The sequence below is a fragment of the Monodelphis domestica genome, chromosome 4, assembly GCF_027887165.1.
Source record: "Monodelphis domestica isolate mMonDom1 chromosome 4, mMonDom1.pri, whole genome shotgun sequence".
Lineage (NCBI taxonomy): Eukaryota > Metazoa > Chordata > Mammalia > Didelphimorphia > Didelphidae > Monodelphis > Monodelphis domestica.
The window spans coordinates 227,913,645-227,936,559 of NC_077230.1; the positions used below are offsets into that span (position 1 = coordinate 227,913,645).

Sequence of the window (22,915 nt, forward strand, 5' to 3'; positions counted from 1 at the left end):
ATAGAATATCTAGATCTCTGGACTTATAGATAGATATAGATATCTGTAGATGTAGATAATGATATCTATAGATCTAGATATGAGTGCATCCACCATATTCAACCTAAATACTTCTCTAGTGGATAGAAAGTAAGGGAAGTTAATCTGACATAACTTGTTCTTCATGAATCTCTATTAAGTAGTAGTGATCACATTTTTCTTTTCTAAGTGCCCCACAGACTGCCCCTTCTTCAATCCCTTCAATCCTCCCCACTTTTTTTTCAGACACTGACAAGATTGCTAGTCCCTGATTATAATTATCTGCCACCTTCTTTTTAAAAATCAGGATTCCATTTTCCCAGCTCTATCTGTGGTGCCTCCACCAATGCCTATGATTCCTTAAAGCAGAATAAGGTAAATCCAGTGCTATTATCCCATTTTAGATGAGGAAACCAAGGTTTACAAGCCTGGCTGAGTGTAGGGTGAGCCAGACTTAGTTTCTTGATTCCCAGTCCTTTGCTCTTACCACACTGTTTAAGAATATCAATAGCCCTTGTAAACTGAAGGAAATTGTATCATTTGTCCTCAAATTATTTGTGTATCAATAGCCCCAGGAGGTTCTAGAACTATGTACCTATTCTTCTATAGCCCTTCTCCACTTTTTCCATGTTTGTGCCAGCACTTTCACCCCAGAATATTTACTCTCTTTTCAGCTTTCCCCCCATAAAATTCATCCCCAAGAAGAGAGAAGAATGGCGGGATATAGAAAGAGGGTAGCTCACAGCAAGATGTGTAGTTCCTCCAGCCGGTGACTGCAATCCCTTGGGTCTGGCACGTGCTAGCATAGTTCTGCAACCAACTGCATGCCGTCTGCACAGCTCCTCCATCAATACAGGAATCAAACAGGCAGTTCTTGTAGAAGAAACTGGGGTTGACTTTGCTGTGGCACTTGGCAAAGCCTGCATTCTGGTTGGGGATCAGGCTGCAAAGCTGCTGAACTTTGGAGAAGCCTTCTACCTTGGCACAGGAGGGGCAGCGGTCCCCACAGCCCACCTGGCAAAAAGTGTCCCTCTTTACCCAGCTCTGCCCAAACTCATTGACACTTGAGGCCATTAGGCCCATGGGCATCTCTAGGTCATCATCAGGATTCCCGTTGTAGCGGCCACATAGGCCAAATGTGCCATTTTGCATGTTCCTGGGCACAGTGACCGACAGAAAGGTTTTCCAATCATATACGACCTTCAGCCCAAAATCAGTTTCCACTACCACATGGAAACCAAAGGAAAAGATGTTAATTTTTCCTTGACCCAGCTTCAGGGGTAGGTACAAGCGCTCGTTATTGACCTGGAAGAAGGAAAGTGTCAAGGCAGAAAAAGTCAATTTCCTCCAAGATGTCCCAAATTCTGTCCTAGTGGTTGTTTACTAAAGGGCCTTATAAGTTTTCAATGAAAAATTTAAAAGACTCTAAATGAGAAGCAGAGATGGCATATAATGGGTCAAAACCTTGGTACCATCTTACTGCCCCTCATCCCCCAATGGAAAGAGTTCAAGGCCCCGAATCCAAGAAAGAGCCTTGAGAATAGCCATGACCCCACAGTTCATTCAAGCTTAGCTCTGTAGCCATCGTTGAGAGGAATAATCACAGTGGAAAAGGGGCCCATCTTTTTTGCCAAAACCAAAACCAACTGCTGACTCGCTGCCACAGACTGGTAGGTAAACCCAAGAACCCCAGAAGTCATGGCAACTCTTAGACCACTAGCCCTGCTTCCAGTCTAGCCCCCACAGATATCCTAAAGAAGCCAGCTGGATGCTACTGTAGATCTCCATCCACAGCTACTGAAGGCCTGAAAAAGAACGTTTTCAACACCAAAATCTTTGGCACTTTGGTTCACAGTAACTGACACAGCTCAACATCAGAAACCGATATGATTTTATCAGTGGAAATTATACTTAAGAAGAAATGTTATCATTAGCTTTGTCATTGCCCACTAAGGACAACGGAGACTTTCCATCTGACTTGCTGCTGAAACTTTCTTGCATGGGTTGTTTCCCCTATGAGAATATGAGCTCTCTCAGAGTATAATGCATTGCACATTGTAAATACCAATTCATTTATTTATTCTTTTTTTTTAATGCTTACTTTCTGTCTCAGTAACCACTCTCCAACAGAAGGACAAGGGCCAGGCATATGGGGGTTAAAAGACTTGCCTGCAATCGCATGCAGACAAGAAGTATCTGAGGCCAGATTTGAGCCTACATCCCCCTGACTCCAGGCCTGGCACTCTGTTCCCTGGGGCACCTAACTGCCACTTCTTCATTTATTCTTTTATCCACTATATTTCTTTGTATTTGCCACTATTTCTGATTTTCAGATTTGTTCTGATCTCCTCTTATTATGATTTGTCATAGATTTAACTAACTGTTAATACCTTAATGACTACTCTTGATATTTTTAGAATACCTATTCTCTAAAGATGTAAATTGTTTTTGGTGTCTGTGAAAGGGGATACAAGTTAAAGATTCCTGAATTCTAAAAGACAGAACCAAGAACTGAGATTGTCTAATGCCATTCTTAATTTTAGTTTATTTTAGGGAAGTAGAAAATCATTAATTCCTCACCTGTGTAATAAAGTCAATTGGATAAGTGCTTTGAGATCCTTTTGGAAAAGAGAATATTTGTACTTCAGTTCAAAGACACCATCTAAGACTGCATCCAAGATAGGAACTTTATTGCAAGACTATTCTGCCAAAGAATTAAGCCAAGTTTTTTGTTTCTTTTTGAGGGGCGGGGATGAACATTTTATTTCATTGATGATGGGAACTTCCTTGTAAAAATCCCCTCTGCTGATGCGGACCAGTAACTACTCTGCAATTTATTGTCTGAAGATTTTTCCTATAGTACTAATAGAACATGGGGAAGCTAGATGGAGTAGTGGATAGAATGCTGGACCTGAAGTTCAAATCTCTCCTCCGACACTTACTAGCTGTGTGCCCCTGGGCAAGTCACTTAACCATGTTTGCCTTAGTTTCCTCATCTGTAAAATGAGCTGGAGAAGAAAATGGCAAACTTCTCCAGTATCTTTGCCAAGGAGACCCCCAAAATGAGGTCATGAAGAGTTGGACATGACTGAAATGACTCATCAACAACAACTGTTAGAGTAAATGATTTGCCTAGGGGTCACATGACTGGTATATATCAGAGGTGGAACCTGAATCCAGGACTTTCTGACTCTAGGGCTTGTTTGCTATCTATTGAGGTTTACTACATGGGCAAAGGGAGAACAGATGATAAATACCCTGGTCAGAATGGATAGCATTTATTATTTATAAGGAGTTGGGACTAGTGTTGCCAGCAGGTCAGTATTTGTCTGGCTCATCCGGCTATTTTATCACAAAAGCTGGTTGCTTCTTACTAATACATCATATTAGGGCTTGGGTAGTCCTACTTGGGAATGGGCTATCTGCTTCCATTTTTCATACCTCTGGACTTTTTATCACAATGTCCTCCCTCTAGGTGGGCCAGAATAACAGGCTGCATTTTTCCCAGAATAAGACCATGCTCAGGCCACTAAAAAGAAATGTTTTCTAAAGAACAATCTGCTAATCTTTGAATGTGAGCATAAAGTTAGGAATTCAAAGCTGGGTTGTATATTTGTACAAAGCACTAAACATTCGTGGTAGGCTCTATGGTCCCACTTTCAAAGTCACATCGCTTGGAAAGAGATAGTCTTATAATCTAGATGAAGGAGGTGGCTGGATGCCACCTGATAAGAAATAGCTCATTTACTGGCCTACTATGGCACCACCCTCTCTCCCACGAGGCCCCAGATACTCACTGTAGTCACTTCTCTAGATCAGACAGAAGCCCATTATTTAAATGCATGTTGGAGACAAAGGGAGAGAAAGCCCTGGATGGGATATTTCTCTTCTAGTCTTCTCACCCTAGTACACATTACTTTGTTGGTCGGATTAATTCATTATTTTACAGGACACAGAAAGCCTGGCTCTGATGGAGGGTGAGGTGGAGGTATCAGAATGAGGTGTAGGACAAATAAGTTTTAAAAGGAGAGTAGGAGACAATAAAGGACACCAGCCCCAGGCAGCCCTTGTGTAGGATTATGTCAAATTCATTGATTACCGATTCTAAGGGAAGCCTAGTGATGCAAAGATATGGCCAGCTGCCCGCCCCCCCAGATGGCAGGATCCAGTTGGCCATGGAGCAGAAAAAGAGCTTTCTCCCTGCTTCCACTCCATATGCTATGCAAGAATACCACTTTTAAGAGATGTATATAATAAAGAAAGTGAATATAGGACAAGCCTAGAAGAATTTGGACAAAATTCATTGGTCAAAGAAAGAACCCTGAATAGAGGAGACATTCTGTCACCTAGAAAACAAAACAAAATTGTCAAATAAAATTATTTTCCAATTGGACTTTGGTTCATAAATAAGTCAAAGGACAGTTTAAAAAAAATCAAAGCAATGAACACCCAGTGAGGTAGACCCTTCATTCAACATAAAATAAGGGGTTACTCAGTGAAGAACTGATTGGGGAGAGGGCATTAACACTTGAAGTCTAAAGGGAATGGTAAATAACTCATGGCCCTATTCTCCCTTATAAGTATTCCTAAGGAAATGCAAAGATATTTTCTCCAAGAGCTCAGGATTTTTTCAGCTTTATTATCTTCCCCAATTCTACATTCTCTGTTCTTGGCTGTTGGGCCTGGAGAAATAAGGAAGGAGGAGAGAAACACTTTAGGGACCCAATAGGGTTGAATTAAACTAGGTAACTAATGAGCTTGTCAGTGTTGGGGTTTGCTTTTATCTTTTCTGTCATTCCTATGGGGAACCCTGGAATAGGATCCTACTTTAACTCTGGGAAACTCAGATTCTGTTTGATTTGATTCATTCCCAAATCCCATGGATTCCTGCTTCTATCTTCACTAAGTTACTTAATTTCTGTAAAGAATAGAAGGGGTAGGAATAGAAGAATCTAAAAGGAGAAAGGAATAGGAGATACGAAGACAAGGTAGGAAGGGAAACAGACAGAAAGAATTCCCCACCAGCTCTCTTCTCCATTCTCCTCCCTTGCTGTTGAACATGGAAGGAAACTGTCCACTCACTAACAGGGACCACTACAAATTCATTTGTTTTGATCTCCCTGGAATTTGTACTGTCTCCAAGGCAATACTTTCATTCGTCCCTAATTGGATTTCTATTCCGTCCTTTCGGCAACTTCTAACTTTTTCTCCTCTCCTTAAATACTGCAAAGCAACTCTCTTCATCTTCCTTTCAGCTCAAAACTTCACTTCATCCTTTATAAAGAATACCGAGTCTGTGAATGTTAACTCCCTATAAATAAGGATTATTTCAGTTTTTGTACAGTTATCCCTTCCATATCATGACTTTATCCTCATGGTTTTGATATATTATGGGTCAGCATAATAAATTAAATGGAATTGGGGGGGGGGTTGTGGAAGCTGCAGGCGATATAAAAGTTTAGAAACTCAGCAAATGCACACTTAACCCAAAATTTACACTGTAAACACCCCATAAAAGAAAAAAAAATTAGACTCTTTTTCTTGTACAAAAGGAGAGCCAAAAAATTTTACAGGATTTTTAGGGTCACCTGTGGGGTGGAGGGCTCAACACCCAAACCCTGATGATATAGAAGGGATAACTGTCTATTATCTCTGGGTGTTTAATAAACATTGATTAATGGAGAAGCTCTCTCCTTGTCCATTCTACATCATAAAACATCATCCTTGGACATCATCCCTTATTCTCTTCTCTTTTCCTCCATGATGAAAAGGTGGCCCTTTCTTACCAAAATTAACCGACCTATATGTTCTATCCCTCCTTCTATCCCTCTGGCAACCAGAGAGCACTTTAGATAGGCTACTGGACTTGAATTCAAATTGGCCTCTGATTCTTACTTAGTTGAATGACCCTAGGCAAGTCCCTTAACCAGTTTGTCTTAGTTTCCTCAATAGTAAAATGGGGATAATAATAGTACCTATATCCCTGGTTGTTGAGAGGATCAAATAAAATATTTTAAAAGTGCTTAACACTATGCTGGACACACAGTAGGTACTTAATAAATGCTTGTTGCAAGAATTTATGACCAAACAAGAGATAGCATTATAAAATGAATAATTATGATTATATTAAATTAAAACATTTTTGCATAAACAAAACTAACATAACCAATTAGAAGGGAAACAACAAACTGGAAAAAATGTATAGCAAATTTCTCTGATAAAGGTCTAATTTCTTAAAAGTATAGAGAATTAAGTCAAATATATAAGAATACAAGTCATTCCCCAATTGACAAACTGTGAAAGGAAACAAACAAGCAGTTTTCAGAGGAAGAAATCAAATCCATCAATAATTATATGAAAAATTGTTCTAAATAACTTTTGATTAAAGAAATGCAAATTAAAATAACTTCAAGTTACCACCTCATACCTATCAGATTGGTCAATATGACAGTAAAGGAATGTGATAAATTTTGGAGAGGATGTGGTAAAATTGGGTCACTAATATATTGGTGAAGTGTGAACTAATCTGGCCATTCTGGAGGACAATTTGGAACTAAGTCCAAAGGGTATAAAACTTGGCATGCACTTTGACCTTATAATAGCACTATGAGGTCTGCATCTGAAAGAAACCATTAAAAAAGGGAAAGGGTCTACTTATACAAAAATAAGGGGATGCATATCAATTGGGGAATAGCTGAAGAAATTGTGGAATATGATAGTAATGGAATATCATTGTGCTATAAGAAACAATGAGCAGGATGATTTCAGAAAAAGCTGGACAGAAACACATGAACTGATGCAAAGTGAAATAAACAGAACCAGGAGAACACTGTATGCAGTAACAGCAATATTGTATGATGATCAACTGTGAAAGACTAGCTACTCCAATGATCCAGGACAATTCTGTAGGACTTAGATAAAGGATGCTATGCATCTCCAGGGAAAGAACTGTTGGAACTGGAATGCAGATCAAAGCATACTATTTTTCACATTAGTTTATGTTTTTATTTGGGGATTTTGGTTTTACATGAGTATTCTCTTATAACAGTGGCCAATATGGAAATATGTTGTGCATTATTATGCACATATAACCCAGTTCAAATTTCTCACCATCTCTGAGAGGGGGGAAGACAATGGAGGGAAGGAGACAATTTAAATCTTATATTTTTTGAAAATGTTTGTTGAAAATTGATAATATATGTAATTTGGAAAATAAAATATCTTTAAAAAATTGGGGGCAGCTGGGTGGCTCAGTGGATTGAGAGTCAGGCCTAGAGACAGGAGGTTCTAGGTTCAAATCTGGCCTCAGACACTTCCCAGCTGTGTGACCCTGGGCAAGTCACTTGACCCCCATTGCCTAGCCCTTACCACTCTTCTGCCTTGGAGCCAATATACAATATTGACTTCAAGATGGAAGGTAAGGGTTTTAAAAAAATAAAAAAATAAAAAATGTTTGTTCCGTTCACCCTTATTGCCTGTCTTAGAATTCTGTTGACTACATTTTAATCTTCAATACTCTGGGAATTTTTTGACACTTCTCTCTTTGTCTCTCTGTCTCTATGTCTATGTCTGTCTGTCTGTCTACCTGTCTCTCTCCTTCCTTGTACTCCTCTCTCTCTTTGGTCACTCCTCAATTTCTTTGGCAAGGACATTATCCATGTTTTGTTCCTTAGCTATGGATATATTACAAGACTCTCTCAGACTTTTCTCTGTCTCCCTCTCTTTCTACTTTTAGTGATCTCATCAGATCCAGTGAGTTGGATTATCAACTGTGTAAATGACTCCCAGATCTCTGTTTTTATTTCTGATCACTCACCCTACATCACCAAATTGCCTGTTCAAATTGGATGTTCTGTAGGGATCCCAAATTCACCATGTCAAAACCAAAACATTTTATTCCCTCTTCCCCAAATATACACTTTCTATAAACTTCCCTATTTCTAATCTCTAAGGTTCAAACCCTCCCTTAATCTCCATGTGCAATGAGCTGCCAAGTCTTATTGATTCTATCTCAATAACATCCCTTGTATCTTGAACCCTTCTCTTTGGTTTCATTGTCATTAACCTAGTTTAAGTTCTCATCACCTCTTGACTGGACGACTATAATAAGCTTCTAATTATTTTCTCTGCCTCAAGACTCTTCCTTTTCCAGTTATTCTGCCACACATTGGCAAATTGATATCTCTGAAGCACAGACATGACCTTGACACTGTCCTGCTCAAGACACTCCAGTGGCTCCCTATGGTTTTTAGAATAAAATACACATTTCTGTTTGACTAAACTTTTTTGTAATCTGGCTCCAGCCTTCATTTCTAGGCACATTACTATCCTTCATTACTCCGTGTTTCAGTCAAATTGGTCTACTTGCTGGTTCAAGTGTATGGAATCATAAATTTCTATCTTCTGACTGTCTTTGTACAGACTGTCTTCCCTGCCTGGAATGCTTAGAAAACAGCCTCCCTCATCTTCTTTACCACCTCATAAAGTCTCTAGATAGCTTCAAAGCTCAGCTCATGAGCTATCTGATGACTTTCCTGATAGCCCCAGCTGCCAATACCCTCCCCTGGGCAGTACCTTGACTTTTTTGTCTATATTTGAAATGTACTTATGTGCATTTATGTTGATTCGGCCAGAAAGAGGGGGCTGTTCTATCTTTGCTTTTGTATCCCCCATCATCCAGCAGGGTATCTGACACATAATAAAGCCAATACATTTTTAATTGATTTAATGTCCAAGATCATTTATACATTGTAACATTAGACTTTTTTCTATTTCTTGTTCATCACTATGAACCTCAGTTTCCTTATCTGTAAAATGAGAAGAATGGAGCAGATAATCCCTTTCAGGACTAAATCCTGTCATCCTAAAAGAGTTTGGGATGATGGAAGAAGCAAAGGAAAGCAAAGAAAAAAAAATAATAATAGGTGAAAATTTATGAAGAGCTTCAATTTTTGCTTTAAAGTATTTTACATTCACTATCTCATTTCATAAGAGGAAGAAGACAATGAATGTCATTTCTAGTCATGTAAAATGCTGCAGATTAAACTATGCATTGGTTTTTCTAAATAGAAAATTTTCATTAAAATAGGGTTCAGAAGGAAAGGAGCAATTTATTAGGTGCCTACTATGTGCCAAGAGCTTTACAAATAATATTTTATTTGATCTTCATGACAATACTGGGAGTTAGTAGGTGTTGTGATTATTTCCATTTTACAGATGAAGAAACAAAAACAGAGACAAAATTAGTTCCCTAGAGTTGAACATGTTTGAGGTTGGATTTGAATTTAGATCTTATTAAGTTTGGCCCAGAGCTCCATCTGTGAAGGAAGGAAGGAAGGAAGGAAGGAAGGAAGGAAGGAAGGAAGGAAGGAAGGAAGGAAGGAAGGAAGGAAGGAAGGAAGGAAGGAAGGAAGGAAGGAAGGAAGGAAGGGAAGGAAAAAAGGAAGGAAGGAAGGAAGGAAAGAAGCTACCAAGAACAACTAGCCTTTATCCACCTAAATGAACTCACATGAATTGGAGTAAAATGGGTGAATTAAGGAGCAATGTGCTGTGGGTGCTGAGCAGGCAAAGATGACCAGTTGAGGGAGGAACAGAGAACATGTACAAGAGAATGAAAATAATAACCTCGGACTGTGGGGCTAGAATTGAGCGAGTGTGATGCTATGAGATCTTTAACCCGAAGAGGAGGCTTCCAGAGATCCCAAATAGTACTTTCAAATACTTGCTAGGTTGCCATGTAGAAATGAGATTAGATTTCTTTCTGGGCCCAGAAAGTAGAAGCAACAGATATAAGTGTTAGAGAATCAGATGTAAGTGTAAAGGGGAAAAATCCCAACATTCAGAGCCCTTTCCCAGTTAAATGGGCTGCTTTGAGAAGTCATGGGTTACTCTTCATAGGGACTCTATATTTTTTACATTGGATCATTTGTTAGCACACTGTAGGAGGGATATTTCTGTTCAGTACGTGTTGTACTAGCAGAGTTCTGAGATGCTATCTGAGATGCAATGATTCTTAACATATGTAAGCCTGAACAGAGCTCAGCTCCAATGGCAGTGTGTTGTAATGGAAGCCTGGGTTCTAGACACTGTTTTGTCCCTAACTAATTGTATAATGTTGGACAGGTCACTCAATCTCTCAATTGAAATCAACAAAATGAAGCCCTCAGTGACCTCCTACTTGGTGCTTTCTCACATCCAATTCTCCTGCCAGCTATTGGAGACCCTGTCTCATATAGACACCCTTCGTGTCCAACTTTATTTCCTCATCAGTTACCAACATACAATTTTTTTCCTGATTCACTCAGGTTCAAATGTGTTTCATTATTTGTAAAATGGAGTGATTGGGCACGCTGATTCCCAGGCTCGTTGAGCCTCTCCCTTGTCCCCAGCCTCCTCCTCCAGAATCTAGCTTACCATCCACTTACCAGTACTGTATGCTTGTAGGCCCGGTGGATTACAATACTGTACCCAAAAACAGCCACATCCACCTGTTTGACCCACAAGGCCAGCGATGGGTCTCGATCTTCATTCTTGGCTGTGACTGTGAATTTGGGAAACTGGTCTGTGCTCTGTCTGCTTATGGTGGTGCACAAGATGAGCGGGCAGCTGCTCTGGAAGTCAAAGGGGTAGCCATCAAAGGTCAAGTAGTGGCCATACCCTGAAACAATGCAGGAGGCATCCGTGCGAGCCTGGCAATAGTAGAGGCCGCTCTCCTCCATGCAGTATTCATCATCTTTGCAGGGGATGCTCTCACAGTGGACACTGTTGTCTGTCCCGTTACAATAGCAGAAGAGTTGACAGTCCAAGTCTACCCAGAATGTCTCATTTGTGGAGAGCTGGTGCCCCTCAAAGTTACAGCCACACTCGCTGCGGGGAACACACTGGGTGCCCCTTAGGGCATAGCCCTCATCACACTGGCACCCCTCGGCACAACTGTCCACGCAAACAGGGCCAATGGCCAGGGTCTCGCAGGTCTCTGTGCATGTCATGCACTCCTCAAAGTGGCTGTTCTCAGGGCAGTCGAGAGCTGAAGGCAACCAACGAGAAGGAAGACTCAAGAAAAGAACAGGGATCAGAAATGTGTTTTTTAAAGCCTGATATGCATAGCAAAATGAGTAGATCAGTGCTTAAATCCTACATGGCTATTATAAGGAGAGGGAACTATGGGAAATGCTCCTAGGTTCTTTTTTATTTTTATTTAAAAAAAAACAAACAGCAACCTTACCTTCCATTTTGGAATCAATACTGTGTATTGGTTCCAAGTCAGAAGAGTGGTAAGGGCTAGGCAATGGGGGTCAAGTGACTTGCCTAGGGTCACACAGCTGGGAAGTATCTGAGGCCATATTTGAACCCAGGACCTCCTGTCTCTAGGCCTGGCTCTCAATTCATTGAGCTACCCAGCTGCCCCCTTCTTTTTTATTTTTAAAGTCCTCTCTATATGCAGCCAGAGCTTTAATGCTCTATTCATACATTTGTTCAACATCTTTTCATTTGTCATCTTGTACATCCCTTTCATCATATTATTCCCCTGCTCAAGAGTCTATAGTAACTCCCTCTTGCCCAGGATATCAAGTTTAAACTCCTCTGCCTGGTTGGTTTTCAAGAACCCCAACCCCTCTCCCACTCAGTCTGGTCCCATCCTACACATCCAATTTTAATCTTCCACTACTCTCAGACATGCATCCTCTGGTCTACAGGTCTACGCTTATATCCTCTGTATCTTCCATATTCATTCTTTCCATTCTTTTACTCCGTTTGCTCTCCCAAATGCCCTGTACTTTCAAAGTCCGCTTCTCATCTGACCTCTTCCAGGAAGAATTCTTGTGAGTTCCAGCCCCAGCAAAGATATTCCTTTGCTTTCTTAAAGCTTTTAAATCCTTGAGACCTTATATAGTCACAGAAGGCAAGCATTAAAGCTAGCAAGACCAGAATTTATATCCCATTTCTGAAATTTAGTCTTTAGGTGACCCTGGGAAAGTCTCTGAGGCTGTGAGTCTCCATTTGCTCATCAGCAAAATAAAGTGGTTGGACTGGATGTTCTTCAGAGGCCCTTCTAGTCCTAAATCTATGGTCCTGTCATAAATATACTATTGCATTTAGTTGTACGCTTTCTGGTATTGTTTGTTCATTTTTGGTGAATGTCTGTCTTTCCCCCAATTAGATTCTTTTTTTAAATAAAAAATGCTTACCATCCCACTTAGAATCAATACTATGTATCAGTTCCAAGGCAAAAGAGTGGTAAGGGCTAGGCAATGGGGGTTAATTGACTTGCCCAGGGTCACACAGCTGGGAACTATCTGAGGCCAGATTTGAACCCAGGACCTCCTATCTCTAAGCCTGGCTCTCAATCCACTGAGCTACCCAGTTGCCCCTTTCCCCATTTAGATTCTGACTCTTAGATCTCAATCTGGGTACAAAGTCCCTTTCTTTAATTCTTTGGTATTCTCTCACAGAATACCAAAGTATAGGTTAGTGTTGAGCCCAAAGCAAGCATTCACTAGATATTTAATGATTAATGTCTTTTTTCATATTCTTTACCTTATGTCTCCTTTTTTATCTTAAGCTACAAGCTTCTTTTCCCCCCAATATTTTTTATTTAAGTTACATGTAGAAACAATTGTTTTTTGACATTTTAGAATTCAGATTTCCCCCCTCCCTCCCTTCATCCCTCTCCCCCAGGTGGTGAATAGTTTGATATAGGTTATACCCATTCTTTCATGCAATACCTATTTCCATATTGCTTGGACTATAAGCTTTTACTAGCCAGGAATCCCATTTGTCTAAGTTTTTGAACAAAGATTAGGACAGCACCTCATAAAAATAGATTTTCAGTACTCTAGTTCTGGTGATCAACAGACTCAGCCCAGTTAAATCTGAGGGCATGCATATATGTAAATATTTATTCTATTTATTTATTCTATTTAATTATTTATTGAATGCTTTAGATTTATTTTTAATTTAAATTTTATTTAATTTTATATTAAATGTTAATAATTATTAAATGTATTCAATATAATATACATTATTTTTCTAGGTACATACGTATCTATCATTATTTATCTATCCATCTATCAAGCATTTATATAATATTTATTATTTTTATATGTAGGTAAGTATCATCATTTATCTGTCCATCTATCAAGCATCTATATAATATATACATTATTTTGTATGTATATATGTATCTATCATCATTTATCTATCCATCTATCTATTGCCTCTCTATCTTCCTGTAAATAAGAGCTATATCTTTGATGGAATAATCTGACTTTTTCACTAGGGCACCAAAATTTAAAGTGTGCAAAAAATCAACATAATAATAATAACAACAATAACAACACTTACGTAACTCTTAAAAGTTTGTAAAATGTAAGACCATTATCTCATTTGATTCTTTCAACAATCCTGGGGGAACAGAACTATTATTTTTTTACAGTTGGGGAAACTGAGGAAGGGAGTGGTTATATGGCTTGCCTAGGGTCATACTTCTAGGAAGTATGTCAAGTACACTTCAAACTCAATTCTTCCTAATTCCAAGTCTGTCACTCTGTCCACAATTCTGCCAATAATAACTTTAAATCCCCAGAATAATTGATTTCCTTTCCCTCTCCGGTGGATTTGGGGCAGGATTTTTAGTTGCTGGCCTGGGCGTGTTTAGTGCTAGCTGCCCTAAGAGCAGTTCTGGAGTGATAAGCCACAGCTGGGCTCTCTCAGATGCTCCACTTGGCCCTGCCTGCTCCAGAGGTGGTCAGATCCAGTCTTTAAGAAGCCTTCCATAGGTCTTACACTTATTGCCTCTCTTTAAGAGTGTTTTACAACCCAAGGACACGAAGGACACCACAGAGATAAATTTTACTGCGATAATAGTTTTGTCCACAAGTACCAATGCAATAGCTCCATGCCGTGAGCTGGAAGCAACTGCCTTCCTACAGGCCGGAGGACTATCTCCTCTTCATTGCTTTCCCTCCATTGATTCCAATTGCATGTGGCTTGCAAGTTGAAGGCTAGTTCAGTGCTGATTAAGTACATCTGTACAGAGGGATTTTCACATTTGTCTGAATTATGAATGTTATAACATCAACCGCAGGTTTATGGTGATAGCAAATAACATGACTTATTTAAATGACTCCATTTATGACTTATTGTGTTGTCTGAATCCGTCTGCAAGTCTGGAACACACAGACGTGGGGCAATAAAACTTCCCCTGGCTCCCGAAATGCCTCTTTGAAATTACTTAATTGGGCAGCCTGTCTCTGCCAGCAACGGCTCTGGTTAAAAATATCCAAGCACAAAGGCAATGGTTGTGTCTCTCTATCATCAAATAAGATTAGGTTGCTGATACGCAGCTGCTGCCCATTCCGGACCTCCTCGCTCTCCTGGACTGGTTTGGGATTAACCCCTTGGCTCTCTCGGGCCACCTAAGTCTAGATCAGACACCGCACAAGATAACCGTGGATTGAAGTTTCCTTCCCAGGAAACCATGTTCAATGGGATTATTTCTATCCATAGCCTCCCTCCAAATCTGCAGGCCTAGAGGTGCAAGATGGGGAAAATCTATTTTGGGGATCTAACGCACACAGGGAAAGAGAGAATCGTCAGTATTGTTCAGCATTTCTAGAACGTGCAAAAATATGGAAAATTCTGCTTGGCACCAGACAAGGTAACAAACAGGGCGAATTCACGAGGAGCGAGCCATCTAGCAAGCTAAAATCACAATAAACTAGCTCAGTGTGGATTAGGAGATTAGGCAACCAGATTCAGACAATGGAGTCACACTGGAAGTCCAGGGGTGGACAGAATATACAAGCACTAAATCCAGGGGCTGTGGTATAAAAGAGAATGCCAGAGGAAGAGGAAAACTTGGGACAGTAGCATGAGCCATTGGCAACCATGGGCAAGGGTGGGTTTTGTGAAAACTGCTAAGAAAATATCTCAGTTCATAATCATAGAATCTTTTTCACTTTTCCTTTTCTCTCAACCCCTACATTCAATCAACAACTTTGTAATAGCAATTTTTCTTCTGGATCTGTTGTTGTTTTGTGTATTAGTTGGGTCTGACTATTTGTGACCCCATTTAGGGTTTTCCTGGCAAAGATATTAGAATATTTGGCCATTTCCTTCTTTGCTAATTTTACAGATGAGGAAACTGAGGCAAACAGGGTTAAGTGAGTTGCCCAGGATTACCCAGCTAGGAAATGTCTGAGGCCAGATTTGAACTCAGATTTTCCTGACTCCAGACCCAGCGTTCTGTGCAAGATGGCACCACATAGCTGCCCTCTAATTCTTCTCAACTTCCACAGCATTCTTTTCCCTTTCCTTGTTTAGGCCTTTGCCTCTTCTCAATGAAATTGATACGACAGATTCCTAATCTGTCTTATTATCTCTAGTCTATGTCTTCCCTAATCCATCTTTTTATATCCTGCTTGAGTCATTTTCTGCTCTAATCATGTGGCTCTTCTACTCAAAGTGGCTCCCTCATGCCCAACAATGTGTCACTCTTGATTGTAGAATTCAAGGCCTTCTGCATTCTGGTTTTAATTTACCTTTCTAGCCTCAGTTCATATCACTTTAACTCACATAATGTATGTCTCAACCTAACCAAAAAAAAAAATTCTATTGTCTGCCTCTTATTTTGGTCTGTCCTGACTTTCCATCTTGGCACATGCTATTGACTCAATAGTCATCCTGACTCCCTCTAAGACCCAACTTCTTTTGCAAAACTTTTCTTGACATTTTCCTCACCTCCAACCTTTCTCCCTTCCCAAATATCTCACTGCCATTTGCCTTCACCTCTCCATTGTAGCTGAACCATTCTCTTTTGTATCATAATAATCTGTCTATTAAGCAGGACACTCTTCGATTATAAATTCTTCAAGAGTGCGGTCTGTATCTTAATCATAAAGGTTTCTGTATTCTTAGTGCCTTGCACGGAGTAAGTACAAAATAAGCATTTGCTGGATGAATTCAATGAATGACAATAATCATAACATACTGATAACAGCTCATAATCCTACAGTGATTTAAGGCTTAAAAGGACTTTTTCTCATAATAATACTATGAAGTAGGTAGTAAAAATATCCTTAGCCCTTTTAAAAATGAGTTTAACGAAGTTCGCAGAGGTTAAGTGTCTTGTCTAAGGTCAGCAATACTGCTGGCAGACACCAGAAATGGGACGTGAATCCAGGCCTCTTGACTCGAAGGCCAGGGTCCTTTCGGATCTATATCCTGCTGTCTTCCAAACGGGGTAGTCCTTGGAAATTTGAGTTGAATGTGGTTTTGCACGGAAACAGGTGAATGACTTGCCCCCTTCCAGACCCCTAGGACTTTAGGACAATCTCCCTTCTAATTCCTCTCTTCTATGACAGGTCTCTAACTTTCCTCAGCCAAACTTCCATGTTTCTTCCCTGGCTTCAGTGGGGGCCACAGTCAGAGTGAGAACAAGAAACAAGGGAATGGCTTAGTCATTATTTACATTGGGTGAAAATGTTAGAGATTTAGAGACAAAGCTTCTCTCTCAAACATTTAGAGATACTTTTTCCTTTTTTTTCTCCTTAAAAAAAAAAACAACCCTTTCCTTCTGTCTTAGAATAAATGGTGGGAGGAGGTAGGTGACTCAGTGGATAAATACACAGTATTGATTTTAAGATAGAAGGTAAGCATTTAAAACAAACAAACAAAGAATCAATACTAGGTACCAGTTCCAAGGCAGAAGGCTAGGAATTTGGGATTAAGTGACTTGCCCAGGGTCAAACAGCTAGGAAATATCTGAGATCAGCTTTGAACATAGGTCCTCTCAAGTCCAGACCCAGCTCTCTATCCACTGAGCCGCCTAGCTTCTCCTTGGAAATGCTTTTTGGAGAAGAAAAATAGCTATAAATGGTGACTGTCCTGAGCTGTGCTCTCCCCTTGTCCTCTCTGCCCTGCTCAGGCACATAAGCACTTCAGCCCCTGTCTGATTCCCTTTGGGCCTTCTCCTCCCTGCAGCCTCGCAGATAACCCGAGGTGTTGTCTTCTAAACATTGACTCTGATTGCTGGGGGTACAGCCGGGCCCTGGGGAGAGGAGTCAGGGGACCGAGCCCGCCAAAGATGGAGCCCTCCAAGGACGGCTGGCCTGCTCGCCCCTGGGGCCGGCCCTCGCCTCCTGCTGAAACAAATGGGGCTCCTGAGTGACGGCCCCTTCCCAGCCTCCACAAAGATTCTTACTCATTTCCTCAGGGGGGAATCCAAGTTCCCAGAGCACCTCGCTTCCCCCTCGCCCCACAACAGCCGAGGTGACCCAGGCAAGTCTGGAGGAGAGCTGGGGACAGGCGCTGGCTGGAGCTCTAGAGTGTGTATTTATATGTGTATGTATATGTGAATAGTCTACCTGTGTGGGGGTGTAATATGTACAAGTGTGTGTTTGTGGTATGTGTATATGTGCACACATGCATGTAGGCATTAACGCATACGATGTATAAGTACATGCATTATATAAAGTGTGGCAGGTTTCTATAGACACACATACATATGTGTAACACAACCACATGTATACATTTGCATACAGATGCATGTGAATACAAACATGTATGTGCACTATGTGGACACATACCTAAAGAGACACATGCATACCTATACACAATGTGTATATGTGTACATCTTTTATGTGTGCATACATGCAATACACCTATGAGTATATATGTTATAATGTGCATACATACATTTGTTTAAATGTCCACACATGGAAATAGACATAACTCTGTGTGTGTGTGTGTGTGTGTGTGTGTAAAACCTAGGCAGCAAAGTGAGCTTGGAGTCAGGAAGACTCATCTTCCTGAGTTCAAATTTGGCCTCAGACTTTTAAATCTGTTTTTCTCAATTCTGTCAAATAAGCTAGAGAATAAAATGGCAAACCATTTCAGTATCTTTGCTAGGAAAACCCCAAATGTAGTCCCAAAGAACCAGGCCTGACTGAAACAACTGAACAACAACTATATATATATGTGTGTGTGTGTGTGTGTATCAATAGATAGATAAGACGACAGACAGACAGACAGACAGATAGATAGATAGATAGATAGATAGATAGATAGATAGATAGATAGATAGATGGATAGATGGATGGATAGATGGATGGATGGATAGATAGATGGATGGATGGACAGACAGATAGATGATAGATGGATAGATGGACAGATAGACAGATAGATAGTTAGAATATTTAGATCTATCTGTCTGTCTATTATCTATCTATCCATCTATCTATGTGTCTATGTCTATATTATCTATCTGCTGTCTGTCTGTCTATCTAAGTCTATATGAACTGTCTATCCATCTATCTATCTGTCTCTCTCTATCTTGGTTCTGATCCCTACCACCTAAGAGACCAATAATGTTCTGAATTTTGTCCTGAACTTGGTTTTCTCATCTTTAAAATATGGATAATCATGCTCACCCTACCTACAACTCACAAGGATGTGAGCAAAAGGCTTTTGTCAATGGAAAAATACTATCTAAATGTGAATTAATATTGTCCTTCTACATAACAGTTGGGTGATCCTTGGGGATCGACTGATCTATAGGGAAATACTGAGCAGGAAGGTTCCCATCAGACTCACTTTCCCCCTCTTACCTTCTCCCACCCACCCCCCAAGACTTACGGCAGAAGTCGTAGGTCCTCCAGGGGCCCACCTCTACGTCAGCATTCTTACAAGCACTCGAGTAGCGGGCCACAGAGTCACAGAGCTCGGATTCATTGCCCCCACTCTGGCACAGGCGAAAGAGGCAGGTTCGGTAATAGGCGGTGACATTAACAACCCCATGGCATTCCAGGAAAGAGCTGTTGGAAGGGTCATTGATGATGCCACACCGGGAACGGCTGCGGTAGAATTTGAGCAGTTCTGAGTCATTGTTACAGGCTTTCAGCAAGTCCCCACATTCTCCATTGCAGATCTCTTCGAAGGTTGTCCAGCTTTCCAGGAACACTGCAACATTGTCCGTGCACTTGCCATTGGGGAAGCAGAGCTCATCCGTGGCATTTGCATTGTAGAAACCACACAGTCCCCCAGTGCAGTTGAAGTAGACGGTGGACAGTCGAATGTGCAGCATGCCCACGTCTGAGTACTGGACAGTGACGACGCCCTTGGACTCGACAGTGGTGCTGTTCTTGTTCCGAAAAATTTCTAGCTTCCCCGAAGAATGGAAAAAAGGTAATTCCACTTCCTGACCATTCAACTAAAAGAAAAAATATCAAAATATCACCATCAACGTGATGACATTTACTGGTCAATGTACCAGCTGCCTAAGTAATGAAGCCATGGCTTCCTTCTCCTCAGACATGCTCCATTTGAGAATCTCAGCAAGAGCTCACATTTATGTGGCCCTTTACAAAGCATTCTCCTCACAATTTGGGAGGTGTAGAGGGCAAATATCAACCTAATTTCACAGATGAGGAGGTGGAGGCTCCTGTCTATTAAGTAATACAGCTAATACAGAAATCCCAGTCTTCTAACTCCAAGTAGAGGATTTTTCACACAATTTTTCTGTTTTTCTCCTTTTCAGCCTCTACCTTTCATCTTAGAACCGATACTATTGTTGGTTCCAAGGCAGAAGAGTGGTAAGGGCTAGACTAGCATTGATGAAGTACTGGCATTTGTGCTGGGCTGGCTTGCGGGAACTGCTCTGTTCCCCTTCTTCCCAGCACCTGAGGACATTTTTTTGCATGCCCTGGCCCTCTGTCCAGGCAACAAAGCAAGCACTTCCTCCCTCAGCTTCTTCTGGTAAAGTGTGGAGGGGGGAGGGGGGAATGAGGGGAGGGTCACAGACAGCTTGAATTTGCCCTCTGGGCACTCAAACTTGAAAACCTTCACCAAGGCCAGGCTAGACCATGGGAGTTAAGTGACTCACACATCTAGGAAGTATCTGAGGCTGGATTTGAACCTAGAACCTCTGGTCTCTGGGTCTAACTCTCAATCCACTGAGCTACTGACAGGTATAAGCCTACATTTCTGTGCCTGGTCTCTTTTTTCTTTCCTTGTCTACTTCTCCTGACTTCACCTGGAATGGGGAGAATATTGCAAGGACATTGAACCATCTCCCTAGATTCGAAGCCTGCCTAAGAAAAGCTGCAAGACAGACGTGTGCCTTTGGCTCAGTGCTTCTCAGGTGCCTGTGTCCTTTATAAGGGTGTTTTCTACTCTCCTCCTTGGGTAGAACCTTATTGTCCTTCACCATTTTCTTGGCTTCCGCTTTGTTCTACCTTTCTTAGGTCCTCAAGGTCCTCTTTTCTTTACAATTTGATAATCATCTCTAATCCAGGAGGTTATTTTAGGTGGATATGTTAACAGAGGGTACCAGATTCTGGTCTTCCTTCTCTTTTCAGATAAGTGTGCATTTTGCTATCTCAATTCTATGAATATTAGTATCAGAAGGGACATTGGAGACCACTGAGTCCAACTCTCTCATTTTGTGGAAAAGGCTCAGGGAGGCTATGTGACTTGTCCAAGGTCATACACTTACTGGATTTCTTCTAGAGTTATTCACCTGGCCCTTTTAGCTCACCCAAAACATGCCTTTAATGCTGAGAATCCAGACCAAGTAGGAGGAGAGAGGAGAATCTGTTAGCACCAGGACAGGTTGATGGAGAAGATGCTTTTAGGCAGACAGAACCTTTCAGTTGTTTTCACATCTTTTGGCATAGGCAGCTATCTGTGTCTTCTGTTGGCTCAGCCCCCACCTTGCCTCATCTCAGAAAGCTTAGTCTTTACAGCTTTCTGTTAGCACCTGGGAGTTGGGGAAAGACATCTTTTTCCCATTACCCTCTCACCTGAATAGTTAGTCACCATAGTCCAGAGGCAGGAAGTCACTAGCATAATAAGAATAAACAAGGTCTTTCATTTGTAGAGTGCTTTGGGTTTACATAGCACTAGCAACATGTCTCATTTGAATGATTCCCTTGAAGATGGTAGGGCAAGTATCATTAGCTCCTTTTGTTTTTTAGTCAAGGAAACTGAAAATCAGGGAAGTTCTATGACTTATCAAAGGTCATACCACTAGAAGAGCTGCAATTCAAACCCAGATTCCCTCCCTCTAAGCCCATCACCCTTTTTGCTGTCCCACTCTGTGCCCCACATTCCAGTCCAATGACCTTGAGAGCCTGGCAAGCTCTTCTATTTGGGTGGTACCACAGCAAGCCCACTCAAGCCCCATCTCGGAAGCAAGACTCTTACCCTGATTTCAGATGCACCAATTCCTCCAATCTTGATCTCCTGGTCGGCTACCTGGATCCGAATGACTCTCAACCACGATGGACCTGCATCTGGCTTCTTCTTATTGATGTCGATTTCCAGGTAATCGGGTCTCTCCGGGCACGTCTTCAGGAGGGTATAGGAGAACTCCATTGGAAAGGCATAGGCGACTCCATCAAAGGTATGTAGCACCTGGTTCTGGCTCACAAGGCACACGGTCTCTCTCTTGGGGAAGCAGCCCTGGTAGCCATCTTCCACGGAGCAGACTTCCCCCTCACGGCAGGTCTTATTAAAGCAGTAGACGTCCCCGCCCTCCTCGCACAGGCACTGCACTGTGCAGTTGGCTGTGGCCCAGAAGAACTCCCCCATGGTATAGTAGTGGCCATCAAAGTCACAGCCACACTTGTGCAGGGGGACGCACTGGCTGGTGCTCAGGACGAAGCCTTCGTTACACTCACAGCCCTCCGTGCAAGGTGTGAGACAGGAAAGGGAGGCAGTCAGGTCAGAGCACGTATCTGGGCAGCTGCTAGTACATACGGAGTAATGACTGAAGCTAGGGCACTGTACAGTGGACACTGATAAGGGAGAGAAGGAAGATACCGGGTTAACAAACTGAATAGGAGCTAGTGCCAAAGCCAGGCTTTGAGGAGAGAAGGAGACCCGGGGAAAAGTTAGGTCTATTATGTGGTATTTAGGTCCAGTGAGGTGATGTGAACTTTAGAGTCCTTCCCTCTACATTGATTAAACCACCATAGATTTCCAACCTGACTTGCGTATTTTATTTGGGATATCCCCTGGCGACCAAAAATTAAATCTAGGGTCACAACCCTAAATTATCCTTACAGTTAAGAGGGGGAACATGCTATTTGTCTAGGGAAAATAGCCCCAAAATATACTCATAGGTTCAACTGTTTACAGGCCAAATGCTGAATAAACTCAGTTGGATCCGTTCATCCTCAGAAAACAGGCTCCTTCACCCAAACCTTACCAGAACTAACTGCATGGAGCAATCCACTACTTGGCGCACAACTGTTACGGTGAACCCAGATCTAAAATTAACTGTGAATCAGACAACCTCATTATTTGCAAAGATCAAGGTTTTAACCAATGTCTGGAAGGAAATGAATTCACCCAGAAGACTGTAATCTTCTTAAGGACAGGAACGTTCTTTCTATCCTCAGTGCCTAGAACAATGCCTGGACAAAAGCCTTTAATAAATGCTTTTTGAGTTGCACTGGATCCATTATCCAGTATGGAAGACAATTTAGACTACAGCAGCAGAACTTCAGATTTGATGTAAGAAAGAAATTCCCAACAGTGGCATTCTCAATACACTGGAATGAGTGGTCAAAGGAGACATGGATCCACTTCAGCGGAGATGTTAAAAGGAGGAAAGATTCCTTTTTCCTGGGATGATTTGAATGCCCATTCTGCCTGAAAGTGAGGTGGCATCTGGAAGGCCTTTACACACTGAGGAAACTGTGATTTTAATTTTTAGGATATCTCCAACTGTATGCTTGGTTGGATCTCATAAGCTGAATTCCTTGAAGGCCTAGATTATCTTAGAGATAAAGTCTAAAGCTTACTACACAGAAAAGGGGCTAATTGAGGACCTGGAAATGTAGAGGGTGAGAAGCAGAGTGACAGGATCTAATTCACCTTCAAACGTTCTCTC

At 41.4% G+C, this 22,915-nt stretch overlaps 1 protein-coding gene across 1 annotated transcript in view; it reads right to left on the reverse strand.

Moving 5' to 3' along the window:
* Positions 1–593: 593 nt before the first annotated feature.
* LOC100024138 (alpha-tectorin) overlaps positions 594–22,915 on the reverse strand; it is a 43,610-nt gene continuing 21,288 nt past the window's right edge. Inside the window, exons 7-12 of the mRNA XM_056826116.1 lie at positions 21,223–21,815; positions 18,627–19,228; positions 17,091–17,304; positions 14,252–14,435; positions 10,443–11,044; positions 594–1,323 (exon numbers count right to left, since the gene is read on the reverse strand). Of these exons, the coding sequence (XP_056682094.1) occupies positions 664–1,323; positions 10,443–11,044; positions 14,252–14,435; positions 17,091–17,304; positions 18,627–19,228; positions 21,223–21,815 (2,855 nt within the window). The 3' untranslated portion in view covers positions 594–663. The remainder of the gene's footprint in view (positions 1,324–10,442; positions 11,045–14,251; positions 14,436–17,090; positions 17,305–18,626; positions 19,229–21,222; positions 21,816–22,915) is intronic.